Below are 26274 nucleotides of genomic sequence, written 5' to 3'. Positions count from 1 at the left end.
TAAATATATACACAAAGTTCTGTCATGAAACTCTAGATGCACAGGCTAACAGGTCCTTTTACCTCAACCTGCTCGTAATCACATCATTATCTATATGACACAGATGATTGGTTCCTGCTGTATTAGTAGCCAATGAGCTCACATGCTCAATCTTCAAATACATGAGTAGCATTTGCATTAGCAGTGCAGCGCGCTTTCAGAAACCCTCCACCTTCCCCAGCTCCACCTCTATAGATCTGCTATGGGTAATTCATGTACGCTATGTTGTGCAGCAGCAGCATGTCCTACTTGCTCACAGCAGCGTGTCGTGTATGTATTGACAGTAGCAATAATCAACAGCAGCAGCAATAAAAGCAACAGCAGCATAGCAGATCCATTCTGCCAATACCAAACATATCAGCATTGTTATACCCATTACTATGCCAAACACTCAGAGAATTGTCATGACAGAAATATATTTCTTTTAATTTTATATTTTTTCAAAATGGAATTTTGTGCTATTTTTGTTATTGGTGTGTGCAGGGTTTTATCAAACCATCTGGAAACAAGGCAATGTTTACAAGGTATCAAGTTGGTACATTGAGTACTGCAGAGGAAGAACCAGTTGCTTGTGTAGAGTAAGTTTATGAATCTTTGAAATCGGTTTTACTATAAAACCAGGCTTCTCAGTTGTAACTACATCACAGGTGACAGGTGGTCAGAGAGGTTGCATCAAAGAGGTCATTTTCTTATCGCCTCTTCCAGATCCAGTCTATGAATCACATTTCCATAATTCCCTCCATTACTTTAAGTTGTTTTTCAGCGAGGAAGGATTCTATTAAAAGCCTCAAGCCTTAGCAACCAGCCTGGACTATTCATCTGAACCAAAACTTCACCTCCCTAGCCTCTTGATGCATGGCATCCTTCATAACACATTCAGCAAGAGAAAAACAAGGGGGCTGTGTGTGTTTTTGCATGAGTGCTGGTCCGTGTGAGCGTCGTGAGTGGGAGGAGAAACGTTTGGCGCACAGAGAGTTAAATTCACTCGTAATACAGAGCTCAGCCTTCAGAACTTCTCCAGCCCACACAACAAAACACAACACGCCTGACATTCTCTTGTCTTGTGTCAGAGTACTCACGCATGCATCAAAACAATCTGCTCTTCCAGTAACAGAAATGCCCAGATCTTTGAAAAGTGCTACCATTGTTTTCAGGGATTGCGGACTGCATTGCAGTATCAGGAGCCCAAAGCAAAAGAAGGTTGTTTAAATCGATTTCATGTAGTGCAAAACCTGCCCCATGTGGCCTTTACCACCTGTGGTTTTGCTCTAGTAACAATCTCCTGATTGCATTGATGTTGCCGCCAGTAGAGGAACTTGGCAACTTCAAACCCCTCCATTGCAGCGGCTTTCCAATAATGTGCAAATTGGGATCCAGCTTGACCCCATACAAATCTCAACAAAGGTGATGATGCACAAAACAGCAATGGGCTGTTCATGCCACTGATCGCAAGGCTCCCACCCAGACGGATACAACACAGCGGCATTCAACACGTCTCCCTCACTTTCACCTCCCCTTCTGCCACAATTTATTCCAGTCAGACACTTTAAGAAGGCTGGATTTAATCTGAAAACTTCACACGGATCCACCATGTGTCCACCATGCACTTTTTAAGCAGAACCTTCAAGGACATTGAAATTTGTATAATAAATCACTTCACTATGGGTGTACGGTACAATTTTTTTGGTTTTTTTTTACATTTTCAGGGGGGTAGGGGGTGTCGCTGTTTCAGTTCAGTTTGGTAAAACACTTGTGTAAATCCAGTATATAAGAAAATTATATATCCATTTATTCTGTTTGTAGAAAATGCAGCAGATTTAGCACAAAATATTTGCATATTATACATATTAACCATTGTATGAATATATTTTGCAATAGTAATTTTGCGTATACATACATTTCTGAATAACAGGGTTTTTACACGCTGATAGCGGTCTGCTTTAAAGTGTTTTAAAAAGCTCCCGTGAGGGTTTGTGTAAGATCTCTGTGAAGAGAGTCAAAGGTTTCTGTTTACAACTTTTTGCAGCGTTGAGCTTTGTAGCCAATCACAGACATATCTGTTGAACGCATGTACGAAATGGGCAATCAGATGTGTTTAAGTTAGTCAGAATCCACTCAACACCACTCAAAATGGCGGAGTATTTGTTCAGCAAGCTGCATGTTCACGAATCCTTTCATTATAACCATCAAAGTATAAACAAGATGTTAATAATAAGTTTACTGCATTGTGTAGATAGCTTCAATGATTATAACAGGAGTTTTCGCAAGAGCGCAGCATGTATCTCATGTTATAATGGACAGCCTCATTGATTCAAATGGCAGCAATTCTTTTCTGGCTTTCTGTACATAATAATATACATTTCCCATGCTGCTAACTACATTGGATAAAACTTTCTGGATTGACAACTGTATTTAAATGAGCGATTGACAGTGATAACCAGAGCAATGGACAGAACAAAACAATCTGATATTGTATGTCAAATTATCTGTGCATTAAGTCTGTAAAGTGTGAGTGTAAATGCAAAATAACAGACCTGCCACTTTTTCCATGTAATGTGTACTTTGTTGATCATTTTATTACTAACTTTTCAAATCAGCGTCACTCAGTGAATTTTTAAATATAAATTTACAGGTTTTTAAATATAAAAAATTTCTAAGCACTTTGTTTTATGATCTGTCCTGACAGTGATTATATTTATTTCATGAATAAGCAGGATAAGTTAATATTAACCATATTAACCATAATAACCATTTTTGACCCAGGAAAAATTATATGCATTTTATGAATAAACTGCAAGAATATAATTTTGAATTGCAGTTTTGCCACTAAATATCTTGTATGATGAAATCTATTACATATATAAAATGATTTCCTTATATTACACAAATAAAACATTGAAAGACCATATTTTTTTTTCCTCATTATACAAATACATATCAGCAGAAAAAGTGTTCTAATTGGAAAATATAGCCCTAATAGCTCATTTTATATAACTAACAAACAGTTTCCTAAACTCACCTAATTTTAAATGAGTCCTTCCATTATATTTCCATTAACATGCAAAAGGAGAAATACTCCGAAAATGAAGGAAATTAACTTGACACAAGCAACAATTATATTAATCAAATTGTCAATCACAAATCAAATCAAAGCTCTCAAACACATGGTAAAGCAAACACACGCTTTTGAGACACTGCAGACACAAACAGGGGTGCAAGTTTGCTTCTTACCTACAGGACGCGCGGATGCCCATGAGAGACAGTGCTAATGAAGGCAACAGGGGCTGGCAGGCCAGAGACAGAGCCATGTACCAGAGGCAGAGGAGGGCCACCTCAGTGCACACAGATGCACAGTGAGGCTGAATGCTGAGGAGCTGGAGCCGTCCGTTCACTCTCTCGCTCCCTCCTTCTCCCGCTCTCTCTGCTGCCGTCAGCAACAAGAGCCCACCCTTCCCTCTGTGCCACGCGCTCTGATTGGCTGGGGAAAGCCAACACTGCATTGCAGGTAAAAACACTGCCGCCTCCTCATTTCTCCTTCATAACGCGCTGCGTTTTGCCGTCACTCAATCCCATCTGCTCTCTCTCTTTAGTTACAGCAGAAAAAGGCAGCCGGTTCACAAGAAGGCGAGTTAGACACTCTTGCTTATAAGATCAGTGTCTCAGTGAGTAGTCAGTCTAACAAGCCTCTTTACAACCTTATTAGTGGTGGCAGGTAAGCAGCACTGAGTCATGGCAGGGAGAGAGAGGGGCTATGTAAGAGGGCACTCAACACATCAATTACTCTTACCTCTCACCCTCCGAGATGCACACCACTACATAAGAGCTACTTGACTGAGCATAATCTAAAATGAAAGACCCCAATCTATCATTTCAATGATTTTATAGTATCTATTGCAACTAAAACACAAAATAGCTTTCGGTAGAATTTCATGATTCTGGATAAATTGAGAATCACATTTTTTTTTTTAACATTTAAAATAGAGCTCACAATTGTCCCACGATTCTGAATAGACAACAAAACATAAAAACATGTAATTTACTAGAGGCTGCAGTCAATGTAAAAACTATTTAATTAACTTGAATTTAAAAAAAAAAAAGATTGGCTTGAACGAATGATTCAACGACTCACTTATAAAGACTTCACTTGTTTCATTACTGGATGAATCAGTGTTTTTGAACGAAATCTCTTGAATGAACGATTCAATTACAAATACATTTTTTAACAGTTTCTTGTCGCCACCTACTGGTGTAATGACATAATCAATGCGATCTTTATTTGAAGTGTCCAGTTACTAATTTGATCGCTACCTCATACATTACTGTTTATATCCGAACTACAAACTTTTATCCCAGTACGTCTGTGATAGTTTAAATTACTGTAACACAGAAATAATGATAATGTGTGGTTGAAGAGACTGTTTGTGAAGCTGATGTATACCAATTCATGACAGCTGCTACAGTGGCAACATCAATGCAGATTTGAATAGGGGTTTTTGCACCAGCTAGTTCTAAGAACTCAGTAATCACTGATTGCTCACTAATTTCTCCTGAGGGCCAGTTTCGTAGTTGCATTTGCACCGACAGCAGGAACTCTGAAGCGGCCGAAAGCGGTGTCTTTAAGCGCGGCATTTACAAACATCAAAAACCGGTGGATGGAGGACGCCGTGATCGGAGTTGCATTTGTTGTGCGTCGTGGGTTGCGGAGATGGAATGTAAACACGTAATTTACGTGATTGAAAGAGCAAAAAAATGGGGCTAAGAGATGAAACCTCCTATGACAACTTGCAGTATTACATATCATTGAGGCTGAGAAAAGAACAACCCCGCAGACAACAGGTAAATGCCGTTATCGCTGTTTTCCATATTTGTAAAGTAAATATGTTTACACAGCTTTTTAAAAATGCCGGGTGCCGGTGTTTGACATGTGTTTGGCCAATCAACGTATACTTACATCACTGGTAGTTCCTATAATGCTGGGTTAGACAGTACTCTAAAGTAGCAAATTTAGTTCCTAGTTCCTGCGGTGAAAAAATTGTTCCTAGTTCCTGCGGTGTGAACTTGTCAAAGATTTAATAGACATAACCAAATCATTGACATTTAGGAATATGATCACGTCTGTGTTTAAATCGAGATTGCGATCTTTTAATGATTAATAGTGCAGCTCTAGCTTTCAGAATAGGGAAAAATGATTGAACTTGGATAGCAAAAGCCAATCAGACTCAAGTCTCTTTCCACCAATTGTGAAATAGCTTCTGCAGCACAAAAAAAAGCTGATCTACACTTTAAGTTTCATTTGTTGAAGAACCGGTTCAACCACACTGGTTCCGCAGTATGTTTTGGATTGAGTTATAAAAAAAATATGCTCATAAGAGTCATTCGCTCAGGAATTGTTTGAGCTACACTGCTTGTGCTGTATGTTTTTGATTCAGTAAAAAAAGAACTGGCTCTTACAAATAATTTGCTCAGGAATCATTTGGACTATACTATGTTTTTAATTAAGTAAAATGAATCTGAGAAAATGAATCTGAGAAATAGATTTTCAAAATAACAGTTTGGCCTGACTAGATGCAAAACCCAATGGGGGAAAGAAATACAATTATTTTATTTCATAATATTCACTTCAGTAGAGGTCAGACTGAGAATGAACTGCTCCAGACGAGAGCACAGCGGCCAACTGAACTGAACTTAGGTACTAACAAACAGAACATAATTACACACTCTCTCCACTCGTCAAGTGCTTTTCTAATAGATGGAGAGACCTGAGTGGAGGATGCTGGTGCGAACAAATACAATATGAAAAGACATGAAACTCTCCACAATGAATCGAAAAAAAAACAACCTAGACTGATATGGAGCTGTCCATTAAAATCCAGAGATGTACAGACAAATAAAATCATATGCAAATGCACAAAACTAAAAGCTAAAAAAATGTGCAGCATGCAGAACTCCTAAAAGTAATAATGCCCTTGGTCCTACAGTAGGACACGTCATTAGATAAAATTCATTTAATAGTCTACTAGTTTCTTAGCAACACAAAACCTTTGGCAATAGAAGAAAGGTAGGGTCTCTGTGACTGACAGGGCTATAAAACACTTTGCCACGAGCATTGCATAATTTATCATTATGCAATTAACAAGCCTTTTATGGTGTTGATACATTTATATAAGCGTTTGTGTGTTGGTACTTCAGCAAGTATGCACTTCACCGCTTTGGATTCTTGACATTGTTCCTTTTACAGCCATGAATAAATTAGACAATTTGCGAAAGAGATAATTTACCCTCTCGGTTACACAATCAACACATTTATGTATCAAAAAATGATTTGCATGTTGGCTTAATAGCACGCACTGACACACTGAGCCATGGTGGGTGACACAAGTGTGACATTTTTCGAACTCATTTCCTGTCTTCTCATTTCTGCACAATCTATTAACAAAAACTGCCAAAACATTCATTTTATTTTTTCTTTCATTGTTTTTAAATGGAATTTAATGGGATTTAACCCTTTAGAGTTTTCTGTCAAGTGCTTTGGTTCAATGTCCCATTGGAAATCAAATCTTCTCCCTATATGCAGATCTTTGGTTAGCTTAAAGAGGCTCTCCTCATGGATTTGCCTGTATTTCGGGCTTTATTCATTTGAGAAAAAATAAATAAAAATGTCGTCATATACACACAAAAACTCATCAACCCGTCAAAATAAAGGTTCGGTTTAACTTGAAGAAACTGTGACAGAAATATATTACTACACTCTAAAAAATGCAGGGTTAAAAACAACCCAAGTTGGGTTGAAAATGGACAAACCCAGCGGTTGGGTTAAATGTTTGCCCAACCTGCTGGGTAGTTTTATTTAAACCAACTATTGTTTAAAAATTGCTATATGGCTAGCTTAAAATGAATCCAAAATAGTTGGGAAATTAAAAACCAGATGCAATTAGAGGCAACAATAATAGACAAAAGGTGAATGTTTATTAATAAGCTTTAATATTTTATTAATATAAATTTAATAGTTTAATAGTTTATTAATATAAATGTATTAATAAGCAATTTAATAAATGTTTATTGTTTAATAATTATTCATTGAACATTAATAAATGTTCATTTCCAACATACTTTGGGTTCATTTTAATTAAGCAATACAGTAATTTTTAAACAATAGTTGAGTTAAATAAAACTACCCAGCAGGTTGGGCAAACATTTAACCCTACCGCTGGGTTAAAACAACCCAATTGCTGGGGTTTGTCCATTTTCAACCCAACTTGGGTTGTTTTTAACCCATCATTTTTTGTGTATTGTACAGAATGTACCTTGATAATAAATGTATTAAAACTTAAAGGGATAGTTCACCCAAAAATGAAAATTCTGTCATCATTTACTCAACCTCAAGTAGTTCCAACCCTGTACGAATTTCTTTGTTCTGCTGAACACAAAGGAAGATATTTGGAAAAATGTCAGTAACCAAACAGATCTCGTCCTCCATTGTCTGCCATAGTATTTATTTTTCCAACTATGGTAGTCAATGGGGGGCGAGATCTGCTTAATTACTGACATTCTTTTACATACCTTTCTTTGTGTTCAGCAAAAATAAATTTATATAGGTTTGGAACTACTTGAGGGGGAGTAAATGATGACAGAATTTACATTTTTGGGTGAACTATCCCTTTCATTTTAAAGAAATAATCACAATTGTCTTGCATGTTTTAATTTGAACAGTAAACCTCTGTTGTGCGGCACTTTGTTTGCTCAAAAATAAAAGGAATTGTTTAATTTTCATTCGATTACATTTTAAAAGATTGATTAAACTGTTAATGGTTTATGCTTTCATTTGATTAGCACCGTATTTGATGATAAATTTGTATTAAATCATAAAACTGGAAAAATTAAAAACAGAAAAATTACAGAACACACAGATTATCTGAAGTTTTTTTTTTATGAGCGCAAATATTCAAATAGAAATTTTTTGAAAAATGCCCATCCCTAGGACAAAGCTGAAACTTTTTAGTTTCAAATGGACAACAATGAAACTTTTTAGCGCTCATTGTCGACCACCTGTGCTTGCACACACTACCAATTGGAGTGCATTTTGAAAGGCTGCGCGTTCGACTGTACGCACACGCTAAGAGTTCGTGTCAAAACTGAAGTATACTTTGGGTTTAAACTTAAATATTTGCGGTAACACTTTAGTATAGGGAAAACATATTCACTTTTAACTGCAACTTTTCCCTCAATAAACTCCTAATTTACTGCTTATTAATAGTTAGTAAGGTAGTTGTTAAGTTTAGGTATTGGGTAGGATTACAAATGTAGAATAAGGTCATGCATTAATATGCATTTACTAAGTACTAATAAACAACCAATATTCTAGTAATATGCATGCTAATAAGCAACTAGTTAAAAGACCCTAAAATAAAGTGTTACCATATTTGCTATATACAACTCAATAACCTCACAAGAGAACATTTTAAGGGACTGATTTTTAACTCTCTATGAAGGCAGAAACTCTACATAGCACACAAATAGCATTTCATTTGATAGATTTAACTTGCAACTGATTTCAATGTAGTTTGACATTAGTAAAATGTTTTTTGTTAACTGCTATGACTCCCAACCACATACTTTATTATGTTCCACTACAAAGCAGGCAGCTCAGCATTTACAGTTAATTAACCAATGAATACCAGTTATACTTAAAGGTCCCGTTCTTCGTGATCCCATGTTTCAAACTTTAGTTAGTGTGTAATGTTGTTGTTAGAGTATAAATAAAATCTGTAAAATGTTAAAGCTCAAAGTTCAATGCCAAGCGAGATATTTTATTTAACAGAAGTCGCCTACATCGAACGGCCAGTTTGGACTAATCCCTTACTTCCTTCTTTAATGACGTCACTAAAACAGTTTTTTGACTAACCTCCGCCCACAGGAATACACAAGAGTTGCGTTTGTAGAGTGTGTTTGTCGCCATGTCGTGGAAACGCTGTTATTTTCATCCTGCAGTCCAATCACCGGGTCTGATTCCGGCTCAAATTGATAGGGTAAAATTAAAGACATGTTTACAATAACACTGAGCGCGTGCATCTCCACGTTATGGTAAGAGGCGTGACCTTTCCGGGCAACATGCGCTAAACTGCTGTCGAATCACAACACAGGAACCGCTGGCACAATCAGAACTCGTTACGTATTTCTGAAGGAGGGACTTCATAGAACAAGGAAGTCATCAGCCCGTTTTTATGACAGTGGAAACAGCGGTATACAGATGAGTAAATTATGTGAAAAATACTGTGTTTTTTTACACGTGAAACATGAACACATGTTATATTGCACACTATAAACGCAATCAAAGCTTCAAAAAAACCACAAAAAACGGGACCTTTAAGTTTGCCACCGACCACATATTTAAATCTTGGTGAGCCCTAAGCGGTCTTTACATTATGTTTGGGTAAATGCATGAGAGAAATCATCTCTTAAAATGCAGTATATTATACAAAACGGCATACTGTGTCTGTACTGTACTGCGCACTTTGCAGTATGCTAAACAAGTAACCAAGCAGTTTTTTTTTTCATCAAGCTTTATTGGACAATGAGAGGTTGTCATATTAGGACTGATGAAATTAGCTTGTGGTCTGAGAGCTGCAGTTAACTGAGCATCATTGGGCATGCTAGATTAAACCTGCTGTGTTATGCAATCTGTACCAACCAGAGAGAGAGATTATCATAGGGCATGATGACAGCACATCATTCTCTGCTGATTCAGTGAGTGTGTGTTCTACATTACATGCATTTCATAACTCTAACACCTTGTCCTAACCAGCTGCAACAGTGACACTGCACAAATACGGACGCCTGGTTTCCATTTCTGCGGTCCTTGTGCATATTTCCCAAGCAAACGTTACAAACATTTTACAAAACATTTTACTAAGGTGTAGCAGGGGGTTGCTATTCCGACATTCTGAATGGTCGGTAGAGGATTGCTAGTGTGTTTTAAGTAAAAAAAGTCTACATTCATTAATCACCCTCATGTCATTCCAAACTTGTATGACTTTCTTCTGTGTAGGGCTGAATGATATGGTTCACCACACATGAAGTGATCAATATGGTGTAAAATGTAAAACAAAATGACTTGTTATTAGTTAAATATTTTTCCAGAAAATATGCATGAAATTTGAAGGAAAAATTTTTGTACAAACTTATCTTAAACATATCTTATATACTCAGAAATATTTCTTTGCCAAAAATAATAATAGTAATAAATAACACCAGTGATAGGCTATTATTAACAGCAAATGTTTTGTAAAAACAGAAAATAACAGCAGCTTTCAGCCTGTCACCATCATGCAAACATAAAATATCAAACATACAGTAGTAGTTCTTTACAGGTTTTTGTGCTATTTTCCCTATTGTTTTTAAGTCTGTCAGATGTGTTTGGCTGTTGCACTCGTGTCTGTCTTGCATCTTTTGCAGCATTTCACCCATGAAATAGCATTCTAAAAACGTGGCACTCAAGTTAAAAAAAGTTCAACTCACATCTAATAACTTTGCTTTTTTCCCATTCCACTGCCCGCAACTTTTTTTAAACGCAATTAGCATTTCTGAGTGAACAGCCACTTAAAGGGTTAGTTCACCCAAAAAATACATTTCTGTCATTAATTACTCACCCTCATGGCATCCCAAACCCGTAAGACCTTTATTCATCTTCTGAACACAAGATATTTTTGATGAAATCCGAGGGTTTCTGAACTACACAATTGATTCAATGACTAAAGTTTCACTGGCCCCACCACAAAAAAGTAATAAATGAATAAAACAGTTCATGTTTTTGTTATTTTTGACTCCTGTATCATCGTATTGTAATAAATAAGATTACACCCAATATTTTAGATACCAGGGAAATTTAAAGGTGCCCTAGAATCAAAAATTGAATTTATCTCGGCATAGTTGAATAACAAGAGTTCAGTACATGGAAATGACATACAGTGAGTCTCAAACACCATTGTTTCCTCCTTCTTATATAAATCTCATTTGTTTAAAAGACCTCCGAAAAACAGGCGAATCTCGACATAACACCGACTGGTACGTAACAGTCGGGATCATTAATATGTACGACCCCAATATTTGCATATGCCAGCCCATGTTCAAGGCATTAGACAAGGGCAGGCAGTATTAACGTCTGGATCTGTGCACAGCTGAATCATCAGACTAGGTAAGCAAGCAAGAACAACAGCGAAAAATGGCAGATGGAGCAATAATAACTGACATGATCCATGATAACATGATATTTTTAGTGATATTTGTAAATTGTCTTTCTAAATGTTTCGTTAGCATGTTGCTAATGTACTGTTAAATGTGGTTAAAGTTACCATTGTTTCTTACTGTATTCACGGAGACAAGAGTCATCGCTATTTTCATTTTTAAACACTTGCAGTCTGTATAATGCATAAACACAACTTCATTCTTTATAAATCTCTCCAACAGTGTGTAATGTTAGCTTTAGCCACAAAGCATAGCCTCAAACTCATTCAGAATCAAATGTAAACATCCAAATAAAAATTATACTCACATGATCCGACTTTCAGGGGAGACCATAGACTTATATTACATTACATCTTGTAAAAACTGGTTCTAGGGCACCATTAACAATTCTTGATTCCACAGCTAAAACTACTAATATAAATTTAAAAGATTATTAAAGACAAGTAAACAGTCATTAATAAAAAGAACAAATAATTAAACTACAAGCAATAGGACAAATAAATACAATAGAATGAAGATACAAATGAAATAATTGGTGCTTTTCAGGATTTTTCAGGCAGGTCTAACAGATTTCAGGTACAGAAATTGAATGAAGCATATAATCTTCACTTATAAGGTTAATCCTTATTAGTTACAAAAACATTATTCAGTGAAGAGCAGGGAATGATTTTCTCTTTGTCTTTTGTAGTTTGATTAACATTAAAAACAGACAGCTGCAGGAATATTAGGTTGCTGTCACTTTAAGACTAATGCACGGATACAATAATGATACACATGCATTCTTTCTCTACTGCTTACCATAGCCATAACAATAACTGACTATGTTTACTTGGATACTTACAAGGGCAGGCATTTTGAGTAATTTGTCTGTTTAGGCGCAAGGAGACTTGGAAGATAATTAATTTTATTATTTGCTTTATTATTATTATTATTTATTATATACTATTTTATTATATACTGTCTGAGACGTGCAGCTGTGAGTGCTTCGGGTTTGTGTGCTGCAAACACTAAACTTCTCACAGCACGTGCAAGTTCTCTTTTGCTTTAATGCTTAAATTGGCAAGGCTTGAAAAAGCGTGCAAATGATAAACTTTAGTGACCAAGCAGCGCTGGCCTGATCGGGACAGTTCCTTCAACTGTCACACTGAAAGGCACCTGCATCCGCCATGTATAGCACTGAATGAATGACGCCATCCCTGTTGTAACATCACACAAGGTAAATAAGAGGATGACATCTAGTGGAGAAGACTAGTAATAAGATTAAGGTCAATCAGATCAGTGTTTTTTTCTAGTTTCAGCCTGACGCAGTTATTTTCACGTCCAGCGCCTGCGTTGTTTGAATAGCAACGAGGTGTGTTCAGGTGCATTGTTGGCGTATTGCTATTTTGAGGCAACTGAAATAGACTGCGCCACTGACCAACAAAAACCTGGTCTAAAGTCAATGGCACAATATTTGTTTTGTTATTTAAAGAGCGCATTAGTAATATGCGCCTATATGTGGGTGCACAATGCGTGTACACTCTGCTTGTTACACACACAGAGACACACAGCAGCACACAAACATGCCAAATATTTAAAATAAAAGTGAAGCGTTTAGTTTTTTTGCTTGCAAATTCCATCATGTAAATAGCGAATCTGCCATGGCTGAGCGCAAATGGCTTTTAAAGGGAATGGGAGATGAGACTCTGGTTTATTGCATATTAGGCCCAAAACACACCCACTACTCATTAAGAGAATAGGGACAACCCTTTTGTACCATTTTTTCCCGTTGTTAAACTAGCAAAAGGGAAATGCCCTAAGTGCACTTGCGCCGTGTGCTTTAGACCATGTGCTTAGATCAATAAAATTGGGCCATTTTGTTCAATGTTTGCGGAAAAATATATGGAAAAAAAAAAATATTTGTGGCTTTTAAGAATCAATTTCCAATTGACCACATTTAAAAAAAAAAAAAAACTATGAATCGAAAAATTGTGTCTTTTTTTCCCCAGCAAAATTTTAAATTCTGCATTTACTCACACTCGCTTTTGAGTGTCACGCAAGCATTTGAACGTCCGTGTTTACTACAGTATGCGCATCATTGTGTCTCTTCAGAAGACTTGGATTTGGATTAGACCACTCAATTGAAAATTTTTACATTGACTATGACAATTTTTGGATCTTTTAAGTTTTAAAGGAATGGACTTTAAATGGAGGGACAGAAATCTCTCAGGTTTCATAAAAATATCTTCATTTGTGTTTGGAAGTTCTTATATTAGGGCCCTATGAAATCCGTTTTATCTTTTCCAAACATTTTTTTTCTGTTTTTTTTTTTTTTCTTTTTTTTTTTTTTTTTTTCCATTTTAATTTTTTGGACTCAACTTTAATGGTTAAATTAAATTTTAATAATCAAAAAGAATGTTTTTTTTTTCAGAAATTCTGTTGCGTGTTTTAATTTTTCAGCCAATCAAATGAACAGATAACATTAATTTAATTTATCTTTAATAAAATAATTTTTTTTATCAAACAAAGTGCTGCACAACAGAGCTTTACTCTTAAAATTAAAACAGAAGAAAAACTGAGATTGTTCCTTAAAAATATAGTTTTAATAATTTATTATTATTATTATTATTTTTAAGTCTATTAGTGTTAGTATTATTATTACATTGAAACGTATCAAAATTCTACTGTACAACAGTAATATGTTTCTGTCAAGTTAAATCAAACTTTTATTTTGACGGGTTGCCAAGAGCTATGAGTTTCTGTGTATTTATGATATGACGATAGATTTTCTCAAACAAAACGATAAAATGCTGATGAAGTGACTCGGAGTAGCTCTGGAGATTAATTTTGTGCGTTCATGTCCTCATATAGCGAGGCGACAGAGGATGAAAACAATTTAATTTAAGTGTACTGACCTGATCTGACAAATTCCGTGACATTCCGCATTATATAGTAAATTCCATTTTCATGAATGGATTCCGCGATTCTGTCCGTGTTTTCTGCATCGCGGAATTCATAGGGCCCTATTTATAGGTCTTGACAACATGAGGGTGAGTACATGATGACAGAATTACTCTTTTGGGTGAATTATACCTCATAAATACAGTTAGCTTGCCTTGTATAGCTAGCCTTGGATAAAATTAACTATATTGCGAATCATATTTACATCAACGATATATATTGTCTAGGGCTGTAACGATATGCGATATGAAACCGAAATCGCGATACGCAGGTCCACGAACCTGTATCGCGATGTGAGAAGGCAGAATCGCGACACACCCCTTCCAACTCCCAGAGTTATCCTTCCTGTCCAGATCCAATGCTACCACATTTTTAAATTACTATAAAGGGGTGTAACGATTTATCGTAGATGGTGTGTCTCAATCAGCTCTCTAGTTCAGTAAGTGTTTTGGGCACACATTGAATCTTGTAAGCAGGTTTAAACGTTTCTCATGTCAGTCTCTTGCATGGTCGCGTGAGAAAAGTCGTGGCTTTCTTTCACCGCAGTGCACAGCAACAGCTGTGCTCACAGAAAAGCAAAAGACGCTTGCGATGCTTTGCTTTAAGAAGTTCTGTGGGGCCGTTCACATATTGCGTCTTTTCCGCGTGCAAGTCAGTTATTATATTCAAATGTAGCCGCACGGCAGGCGCGCTCATAATGGGATCAACGCGGTCGCGACGCGCATGCAATTCTCAACTTCTCAGAATGCCGCAAGCGCACCGCAGGTCGTGTGACAAGAATCAACCGATCAGCTATGGCCTTTCCGTAACAAAACATCAAAAGCTCAGCCGAACAGCTGATCATAGCTGTACATGGTGGTTTTTATATCTTATCTCCATCAATATATCTCGTAGTAAAACTAATGCAAGGGCTAGAAATCATTTATCCTTTGCAGAAACATCCTGATCCTCTTGGAGAGCTCAGTTCATGGTTGCATAGCAACGACCGACGCCACGGGAGCGCAAGCGCTTTGGAAAGAAGGAGAAGCGGTGCGGCCGCGCCTTCCACCTGTTTTTAGACGCGATATATGAACGGCCCCTATTCATAATTCTAAGTTCATGTTAAATTTAACATTTTTTTTCAGTGACAGACAGCCCTATTCAACTGTTAATTTGAATACAGAAGGTTTTTATTAAAATGTATATATGTACAACAAGGAAAATTATTGAAATTTGTTCATGTTTTTTTAATAAATCTTGTTTGAATTTCAGTTTCATTTTGTTCAAAATATCGTGATACGTATCGTATCGTGAACTCCGTATCGAGATACGTATCGTATCGTGACCTGAGCGTATCGTTACACCCCTAATATTGTCACATTTTTATATAGCGATATCTCAATATAACAATGTATCGTCATAGCCCTAGAATATAGGGAATATGACCATCACTTAACAAGTGCTTTAAAATTTGCTGACATATTAGAAGTGCTCTATATTAATAGCTTGAAAAAATAACTGCTTTAAATGAAGATGTGATTTGTAAAATCATCGTACATAACGAATAGACTTGTGTCATATCAGTGAAAAGGTCAACTAGCAGATTTGCATATTTGTTTCAGTTAAAAGACCACACTACAGCAAGTATTTGTATGGAAAAAAATGCTGCCGACACACCTGTAAGAAGAATAGACATGATGTTTTTGCACCAGTGTTAATTTCGTTGACAAATAATTTGTCATAATTTGTCAACGACATTTTTTCACGGACGAAAAAGAGACGATGACTAAATAAAAATGCATTTTGAATGACTAAAACTATGACTAAAATCTACTCTAATTTTTGTCAACGAATAAAAACGAGACAAAAATGAAAGAGAGGGATGATTTGGGAAGATATCCAGTCAGGACTGTTCCTGTGTGGAAGATGCGCACATTTAAAGTGTAACGTGCTGATCTAACCGCGGGAAAGGCGGCGCTGTTGCCCGCTCTACAGGCTCGTGCAGAAGCAGCACTTCAGACTACTTCGCAATTAATGAATAGCGCACCTTTATGCCAAGCCATTGCTTATAAGCTAATGTTGATGAATTATGACAGTGTTTACTACACGATGTTTATATGGTAGTATGTTTTAGGCGGTTGTAAGAATGCATATTCTATCACCCTCATGAGCAGCCTGCTACAATGCAGACTGCAGACATTTCAGAATAAGAGTCACAGTGTATTGCGGGATGGACAATAATGATTTTTTCCTGGTCATTGTTATTTTGTTTACACAAACTGTATTTAATTACAGTTTAATTTCTATTCAATTCATAGTAAACTACTGTATCTTCTGTCACAGGAAGGAAAGACTAAGAACATTATTTGACACATTAATCAATATATTTTACAAGTATAAGGGTTAACTAAAACTTAAAACCAAAGAAATCTTCATTACTTGAAGTAAATGTTAACTGAGATAAAAAATAAATGTATATAAAAAATGTAAAGTCTAAGCTTTAGCTTAACCTGATGTATTAAAATAACAAACAGAAATAAAAACGTATAGACATTTAAAAGCAAATACTAAAATACTGAGACCTGGATTGGTCCAGAGGACTCAGCAACCCCTGCTGCTCTCTCTAACAACTTCACTTTCTCTCATACCCCTCGCCAGTCTGGGAGGGGTGGGGGCACAGGTCTTCTCATTTCTGACAACTGGAAATACTCGACTCATTCCTCTCTTTGCAGTTACAATTTATTTGAGTTTCATGCTATTACAATCTCAATTCCTGTCAAAATTCATATCGTAGTAATTTATCGCCCCCCCAGGCCAACTGGGTACCTTTGTAGAGGAACTGAATATGCTGCTGTCCTCATTCCCAGAGGATGGTAGCCCACTTGTAGTTTTTGGCGATTTCAACATTCATCTAGAGAAGCCATATGCTTCAGAATTCCTCTCTCTTGTAGCCTCATTCGATCTCAATCGGCTCATCACCACAAGTACACACAAATCTGGCAACCAACTTGATCTCATTTACACACACAACTGCATCACTGACAACATTTTGGTAAAACCTCTGCACATCTCCGATCATTTCTTTGTTGCTTTTAATCTACAACTCCCCATTTGTTCACCACTAACCCCTCTACCAGTTACCTTCAGACGAAACCTGCGCTCTCTTTCTTCTTCTCATCTTTCCTCTGTCGTGTCATCCTCCCTTCCCTCACCCACACAATTCTCATCTCTGGATGTGAATACAGAAACAGACACTTTATGTTCCACCTTAACTTCATCTCTTGATAGTATCTGTCCTCTGTCATCCAGGCCTGCACGTGCTACTCCCTCTAATCCCTGGTTATCCGATGTTCTTCGTGAACATCGGACCAAACTCAGGGCTGCAGAGAGGAAATGGCACAAATCAAAAGACCAATCTGACCTAAGTAGCTATCAATCTCTGCTCTCATCCTTTTCTGCTGAAATTCATGCAGCTAAATCTTCCTATTTCCACAACAAAATCAACAGCGCCTCAAACACACGCACATTTTTCAAAACATTCAACTCTCTCCTCTGTCTCCCTCCACCACCACCCACCTCATCTCTAACTGCTGATAATTTTGCTAACTTTTTCACTGACAAAACATCTACCATCAGCAGTCAGTTCTCCGCTCCACACACACAGGAACTCAGACCAACCACACAAACAGCCACACACCTCCTCTCTTCATTCTCCCACCTCACTGAGACAGAAGTATCCAAACTTCTCCTGCCCTCTAGATCCCATCCCCTCACACCTTCTACAATCCATTGCTCCTACATTTTTACCAGCACTTACACACATCATCAACACATCTCTCCACACTGGCATTTTCTCTAACATATTCAAGCAGGCTCGGGTAACCCCACTGTTTAAAAAACCCACATTAAACACGTCTCTTGTAGACATCTACAGACCGGTCTCTCTCCTACCATTCATAGCAAAAACACTTGAACGAGTTGTTTTCAACCAGGTGTCATCTTTCCTCTCACAGAGCAACCAAATGGATGTCAATCAGTCTGGTTTCAAGAGTGGCCCTCGACTGAGACTACACTGCTGTCGGTCACTGAATCCCTGCGGATTGCAAAGGCTGATTCCAAATCATCAGTTCTCATTCTGCTCGATCTATCTGCTGCCTTTGACACGGTGAATCATCAGATCCTTCTGTCCACCCTCTCATCACTGGGCATCACAGGTACTCCACTTCTCTGGTTTGAATCCTATCTCACAGGAAGGTCTTTCAGGGTTGCCTGGAGAGGGGAGGTATCCAAAGCTCATCAACTGACCACAGGGGTTCCTCAGGGTTCAGTGCTTGGACCCCTCCTCTTCTCCATTTACACTACATCACTTGGTCCCATCATTCAGGCACATGGTTTCTCCTACCATTGCTATGCTGATGACACACAACTCTTCCTTTCATTCCAACCAGATAATCCCACAGTAGCTGCTTGAATCTCAAGCTGTCTGGCGGACATCTCGGCATGGATGAAAGAACATCATCTACAGCTCAACCTGGCTAAGACTGAGCTTCTCGTCTTCCCTGCCAATCCGACTCTAACTCACGATTTCAGCATCCAGCTTGGCACATCCTCAATTACTCCATCAAATTCGGCCAGAAATCTTGGAGTAATCCTTGATGACCAACTGTCCTTCAAAGACCACATTGCAAAGACAGCTCGGTCATGCAGATTTGCACTATTCAACATCAGGAAAATCAGGCCCTTTCTAACAGAACATGCAACACAACTTCTCGTCCAGGCTCTGGTCATTTCTAGGCTTGATTACTGCAATGCTTTTCTGGCTGGACTGTCATCATGCACAATCAAGCCTCTACAAATGATTCAGAACGCTGCAGCACGTCTCGTCTTTAACGAGCCCAAAAGAGCCCATGTCACGCCTCTCCTCATCTCTCTACACTGGCTACCACTTGCTGCTCGCATCAAACTCAAGGCGTTGACGCTTGCTTAAAGATCTACCACAGGCTCAGCACCCTCCTACTTCCACTCACTCTTACAAGTCTACACTCCTACCAGAAGCCTACAGTCTTCAAAGGAGCGAAGGCTTGTGGTAGAGGGCTGCATTGGGTTTGGGCTCCCGCGGGACCCGCGGGACCCAACACAAATCTCGCGGGAGCGGGCGGTTTTACCTTTGCTGCGGGCGGGAGTGGGCGGTCAGAAAACTTTGCGGGAGACCCGCGGGGAATGGTGGGATTTGGCGTGTAATAGAAACGGAGTCAACAAATGAAGATGATGAGAAGAAAATTAAAGCGGCTCTTTACTTGACAAAAGCAAAGCAAGTCAGACACTTGGAAACAATTCTTAAAATTCGCCCGTTTTATTTTGAGCATTTTCGCATGATCTAGTGCACCGTCAGAGAGGGCATTCAGTGTGTGTGTGGGCGGATCATGGAAGAAAGACGCACAAGTCTGCGACCGCAGTCAGTCAGCAATATTCTTTTCCTTCAGTAAATTATATGGAGTATTTTTGTTTTAACGGTTAATGTTTCATAACGCTAATAAAAAATACCCAATGTTTTTTATCACGTGTGCTTTGGTTTTGCGGCTACTTCATCTTATTTAAACGCAATCATGTTTAAAGTCTGTTATTCTGGATGTTAACTTGAACGAATTTAGTCTGAGAGTATTTGTTTAGGCCCATTTTCAAAAGCTTTGAGAGAAAGTCCGCGGGAGCGGGCGGGTTTGGACACAAACATTGCGGGCGCGGGCGGGAGTGGAACATGCGGGTTGCGTGAGCGGGCGGTCCTGGTCAGATATTCAGCGGGAGCGGGCGGGTGCGGGTTGAGGAAATCAGTCCCGCGCAGGGCTCTAGCTTGTGGTACCGTCACAGAGAGGCATGAAATCACTCTCCAGGACATTCTCATTCACTGTCCCTTGCTGGTGGAATGATCTTCCTGCCTTCATCCGGAATGCTGAATCCCTGGCAACATTCAAAAGACAGCTGAAAACTCATCTCTTTCGTGAGCACTTAACCTCATCTTAAAAATAAACAAAAATCTTATACCTATCCTTTCACTTTCTCTCTATTCTAGCTTATGATACTCTGAGCACTACCTATAACTTTTATTGTGAGAACTTCTTGTCTATTTGCCTCGTCATGACGACTCGCTTGTTGTATTCCTCACTTGTAAGTCGCTTTGGATAAAAGCGTCTGCCAAATGAGTAAATGTAAAATGTTAATGTAAAAGACAAACAAAAAATTACTAAAACTTTTAACTAAAATTTCAATGAAAACAGAAAAACTAAAAATCTAATCTAATCAAAATTTTAAACGAAAACTATAATAGTACCTCAATGGTAAGTGTGTCAATCCCTGAAAAGTACTGAATTTTGCTCTTTCGTGTCTTTTTGCACTTGAACGGTCAAAAAACATCCGCTTTGGCGAGCAAAGTACAGTTGGGTGAACATAAACAGTTTGGGGAATATGTAGGCCTACCTATATCAATGCATAGGATCTATGTATTGTTAGAGAAATGCTTCATGCATTACAATTTAACTAAATTAAATTTTAGTTGACTAAAACTAGACTAAAACTAAAACAATTTCCGATGACTAAAATATGACTAAAACTAAATGGCATTTTAGTCAAAAGACTATGACTAAAACTAAATTAAAATTTGCCGTCAAAATTAACACTGTTTTGCACCACGTTTTGGTTTGTAACTTCCCTGTAACATTAGTAAACCATAGTAGATTGCATATCTTTAGTTAGAGCAAGTGGTCTTGAACGAGCCCAAACACAACATAAGACAATGCACAAATCACAAAATGACATGACATGTTGCTTGGCTAAAGCTACAGGACATCCGGGATCTGATCGGATTCGCAGTGTTTTCCAGTAATTGGTTTACTGGATTGATTTACCATGCGCCATTGAATAGGAGCAACAGCTGAAACAGCGCTGGAAGATCACCACTCATTAACCAGGATCTTTACTTGTTTATTTTATGTACTTTTATTGTGACATTTACTCAAGTAAGTAGTTCTTATGTTTAGTAAAATCACTTGTTTGGATGGTTTTTTGGACCTAATATTCTTGCCGCTGTCTGTGTTTTTACTGTTAATCAAACAAAAGACACTAAAAAAAAATCAGTGTGTCTGTACAGGGTTGGTAAATGATGACAGAATTTAAATTTTTGAACTATCCTTTCAAGTCTATGACCGGGTCCAATCCTGTTCCTGGATGGTCACTAACCTGCAGAGTGTAGCTCCTAATTAGCCACACATGAACCAGTTAATAAAGGTCTTCAGGATCACTCGGATGTTCCAGGCAGGTCTATCGGCCTAATCTAAAGCTAAGCTCTGCAGGAAAGTGGCCCTCCAAGAGCACAACACGGTTTTTCTAAGATGTTCTGCTCCTACCTTCAATTCTTTACCAGTTTACTGGACAAAATTGTAAGAATGATTGCATAGAAAACTACTAGGACACCTCTGCTCAACAAGCTGCTTGAGGTATGATTCACGTCTATTGCACAAATGTGCAGGACAAGTTACACACCACGTTTTAATACTTAAAGGGATAGTTCACCTAAAAATGAAAATATCCCATGATTTACTCACCCTCAAGCCATCCTAGGAGTATGACTATCTTCAGTGGTGCAATGTAACAAAGTATTTTTTGGGAGAATCTGTACTTGAGTTTTTATATTTCTGTCAACTTTTACTTGTACTCCACTATATTTCCTAAATAAAATGTATACTTTTACTCCGATACATTTTCCCAAAGCATTTTCGTTACTTACTAAATAATAAGAAGAGAAAACAAAATAAAGTCGGAAGAACAGACTGCAAGCAAGAAGTGTAAACAAGACTGCAACTACACTGCAACCGCATATTGTATCTGTATTCAAGTGAGCCGCTTTCAAAATGTGCCTCGCGCGCGCGTTTACTTTAACTTTTAAACGCGTTTTCCGCACCGTTATCCAACTGAATTAAATGTTTTTTTTTTTATTTTAATACCAAAACGACAGTGGAGGCATAATGTAAACGTAGCGTTATTCTTTCCTAATCATCCTAACACTCTGCTGGATCGATTGAGAAGAGTGTGCTGTCATTATACAGTAGGAGAGTGGCCTCTAGAGGCGAAATAAAAACTATCACTGATGCCTCCTAGTTTATTTTGACACGTGATGTGAGGCTGCGCTGCACAGAGCGGGACACTTCAAAAATGGATTTAAAACAGACGACAAAACGGTATGTTATACAGTGTACAGTACAGTACATGTTTTCATATCATTATAAAGTAATTAGTTTGTTGACTAGATGCCGTATTAGTGGAGAACAGTAGTATGTTTGCCGTTGAGGCTGAGAGGACGCTAACATTAGTACTTCAAGCGGTTAAAACAATGTGACAAAAACACCAACTGTTTAATGTCACGAATCACGATTGTTACCATTAATTTGCATTAGTTTATATCCATTTGTTCGCTGTAATGCATTCATTATCCATCGAAGTTGTATATTTAAACTGTCTCCTCATCATGCAGGGACAGAAACATAACAAATCAGAAATATATTCGATCTTTTTTATAGGCACTGTAACACATATTTTGATTAGATAACCATCACGTTTTCTAAAATAGAGGCAAATAATGTATGAAAGTATACATATAATAGACTCATGCTATGCCATTGTGTGTAAAGATGGTAATTTTTAAGCATGACTGTTTGGATTTATATGAAATGGTAACACTTTACAGTAAGAGTCCATTTGTAACATAAAATAAGGTTAATAAAAGTATTGTTCATTGTTAATTTCAACATTTACATTTTAACATTTTAAAGTCTCTTACATTAGTTATAATGCACTATGAATTAACATGAACGATCAATGTATAATTAATATATTAGTATTTTTTATATTTAAAAATTACAATAAACATTTAGCCATTTTTTTAATTCAAAGAAACAAAATGTAAGAAAGAGTTAAAGGTGCCCTAGAATTAAATATTGAATTTATATTGGCATAGTCGAATAACAAGAGTTCAGTACATGGAAAAGACATACACTGAGTTTCAAACTCCATTGTTTCCTCCTTTTTATATAAATCTCATTTGTTTAAAAGACCTCTGAAGAACAGGCAAATCTCAACATAACACTGACTGTTACGTAACAGTCGGGATCATTAATATGTACGACCCCAATATTTGCATATGCCAGCCCATGTTCAAGGCATTAGACAAGAGCAGGCAGTATTAACGTCTGGATCTGTGCACAGCTGAATCATCAGACTAGGTAAGCAAGCAAGAACAATAGCGAAAAATGGCAGATGGAGCAATAATAACTGACATGATCCATGATTACATGATATTTTTTGTGATATTTGTGAACTGTCTTTCTAAATGTTCCGTTAGCATGTTGCTAATGTACTGTTAAATGTGGTTAAAGTTACCATCGTTTCTTACTGTATTCACGGAGACAAGAGTCGTCGCTATTTTCATTTTTAAACACTTGCAGTCTGTATAATTCATAAACAACTTCATTCTTTATAAATCTCTCAAACAGTGTGTAATGTTAGCTTTAGCCATGCAGCATAGCCTCAAACTCATTCAGAATCAAATGTAATACATCCAAATAAATACTATACTCACATGATCCGATGTATGCATGCAGCATGCATGACGAATATCTTGTAAAGATCCATTTTGAGGGTTATATTAGCTGTGTGAACTGTTTTTATGCTGTTCAAGGCAAGCGCGAGCTCCGGGGCGGGGGAGCGGGAGATTTAAAGGAGCCGCAACCTATATATCGGTGCATAGTTAATGATGCCCCAAAATAGGCAGTTAAAAAAATGAATTAAAAAAAATCTATGGGGTATTTTGAGCTGAAACCTCACAGACACATTCAGGGGACACCTTAGACTTATATTACATCTTTTAAAAAGAAGTTCTAGGGCTCTTTAAAACTGAACACAATCTTGCTGCTCAAACTGTATAGAACCATTTTTTATTATATTTTGTATTTTACATTTACTTGTACTTTTACTTTCAATACTTAAGTACGTTTAATATCAAAAAACTACTTTTCATACTTGAGTACAAAAATATCACATACTTTAAAACTTTTACTCAAGTAACATTCTAAACAGTGACTTTAACTTCTACCAAAGTCATTTTCTGGTAGGATATCTATACTTTTACTCAGGTATGTTTTTCGAGTACTTTATACACCCCTGACTATCACTGACTAAACACAATCAGTATTTAAAAATATCCCTAGTCCTCCAAGGTTTATATTGGTTGTGAATTTCTGCCCAAATTCTGAAGACAAAAAAATAAAAAATTAATCCATATGACTCCAGGGGGTTAATTAAGGCCTTCTGAGGTGAATCGATGTGTTTGTGTAAGACAAGTGTCCTTAGATGCCACTAAACGACACTTCCCCTTTGTAGGCAAAAGCCTCTAAGGGTGCGTTCACACTTGTAGTTCGGTTCATTTGGTCCGGAAAAAAAACATTAAGTCCTGGTCCGATTAGCGTTCAGATTGGCAATTTTAATCACCGAACCAAAAGATACCGAACCTTAAGGCATAGGGATTTAATGACGTATTGCCTATTTTAAGACGGAACTTACCAAACATCCAAAACAATGCTGTGTGCTGAGGTAAATGAGCTCGTTGTGTGTGTAGCCTGCATGTGATGGTATTTTGGCCAGCTGGGAACTCGTGAAGAGCTTATAAAATGTTTAAAGTAGTCAAAACAGCGGCGGGAATCCATCCGTCACACACAAACGATCTGCTGTGTGGAGACGCACGTCTGATGCCTGTCATGGGCAAACTCGCGACTATGACAAGAAAAACCGACATGCGTGAGGATTCTGTCCTTTTTAGGGTCTCATCTTCCTGTTTTTGGTTCGTTTACATGTATTTGGTCCGTGTTGCGTTCATATATCATTCGAACCGCACCAGAGCTCGTTTGGAAGCGGACCGAGACCCATCTTTTCAGCGGTCTCGGTCCGCTTGTTTGATGCGCACCAGGGTTCGGATGGCAGCGTTCTCACATGTTCAAGTGAACCGCACTAACCGAGCAATCGCACCAGGGTTTGTTTTAATCAAACCAAACATGACAAGTGTGAACGCACCCTAAGTCCAAAGAAGAACCAATTGGAAGAAGCAAATCGAATCATATGATTTCAAGTGAATGTCAGTGTGTGTATGAGGCGGCTTTCAATTGCCGAGCTACAAGTTTTTTCCATCGTTACAGTGGCAATGACAGGATTTCACGAGTAGCAAGTAAACACAACAGTGTTCCTTTTGCTGCTGTAAAACTGACAGAAAGGGACATTTATCTAATGTCTTGTTGTCCAAAGAGTTGGACTTAGAGGTTTTTGGAAAGAATTTTTTTTTTAAATAAATACCAATGAACTGACTAAAGTGACATTTTTGAATTTCAATAACTGACTAACAACCTTTTCATTGCCATTAAAGTGAAATTAGTAAACAAAAACAGGAGCCTGATAAAAATGCTCATTTAAAAGAAAAGATGTCAGATGGACTTAGAGGTTTTTGCAATGGAACTCCTCAAATACAGATTTGACAATCTCAAGAGTTTATAGAGTTGGTCGGTCAAGTAACTCGAAACAGGAACCGCCCTGCTGCTAAAGAGGCCAGTGCAGCATCTGCATGGCACTCTGCTCCCCAAAACTGTGACCTGATTTGATTTCAAGCAGTCCGTGCGGAGAGCCACATGCTCTGTAATCTGCAGTCTTCCAGACCCCCTGTGCTGCAGTCGTGGAGGATACAGCTTACATAATGAGCATCCACACTGCTAGGAAAATCCCAGCGCAGTTGACTGCAGACAGAACTGTGACACCAGCCCTTTAAGTTTTCCAGCACTGCACCAGAACTTGCACACAGTGACAGACAGGGTGTATACACCTGGAAAGACTAAAGTCCAACTGAGAGGAACACAAGGGTGCAAGACACAATAGTCAAATCCCAAAAAAACGGGTGGTCAGCGAAGTTGCATGCATGCACGCATCCGTCACACCAGCGAGGAGGATCAAACACCCATATTAGTCCTGCAAACCTGTCCCACTTCCTCA

At 37.9% G+C, this 26274-nt stretch overlaps 1 protein-coding gene across 5 annotated transcripts in view; it reads right to left on the bottom strand.

The window, feature by feature from the left end:
• Positions 1-26274, bottom strand: part of srpk1b (SRSF protein kinase 1b) — a 71182-nt gene that overhangs the window by 34237 nt on the left and 10671 nt on the right. For 2 of the 5 annotated variants that reach the window (XM_048173472.1, XM_048173473.1), the window contains exon 1: positions 3271-3554. The exons of the other annotated variants lie outside the window; for them this stretch is intronic. In XM_048173472.1, coding sequence (XP_048029429.1) covers positions 3271-3539 — 269 coding nt within the window. In that variant the 5' untranslated portion in view covers positions 3540-3554. Of the gene's footprint in view, positions 1-3270; positions 3555-26274 lie in introns of those variants that run through there. 5 annotated transcript variants of the gene reach the window in all.

This window comes from Megalobrama amblycephala, linkage group LG21, assembly GCF_018812025.1.
Source record: "Megalobrama amblycephala isolate DHTTF-2021 linkage group LG21, ASM1881202v1, whole genome shotgun sequence".
NCBI classification, from domain to species: domain Eukaryota; kingdom Metazoa; phylum Chordata; class Actinopteri; order Cypriniformes; family Xenocyprididae; genus Megalobrama; species Megalobrama amblycephala.
Note: the sequence above shows the minus strand (reverse complement) of the source record. Positions and strands in the feature narration are given on the sequence as shown.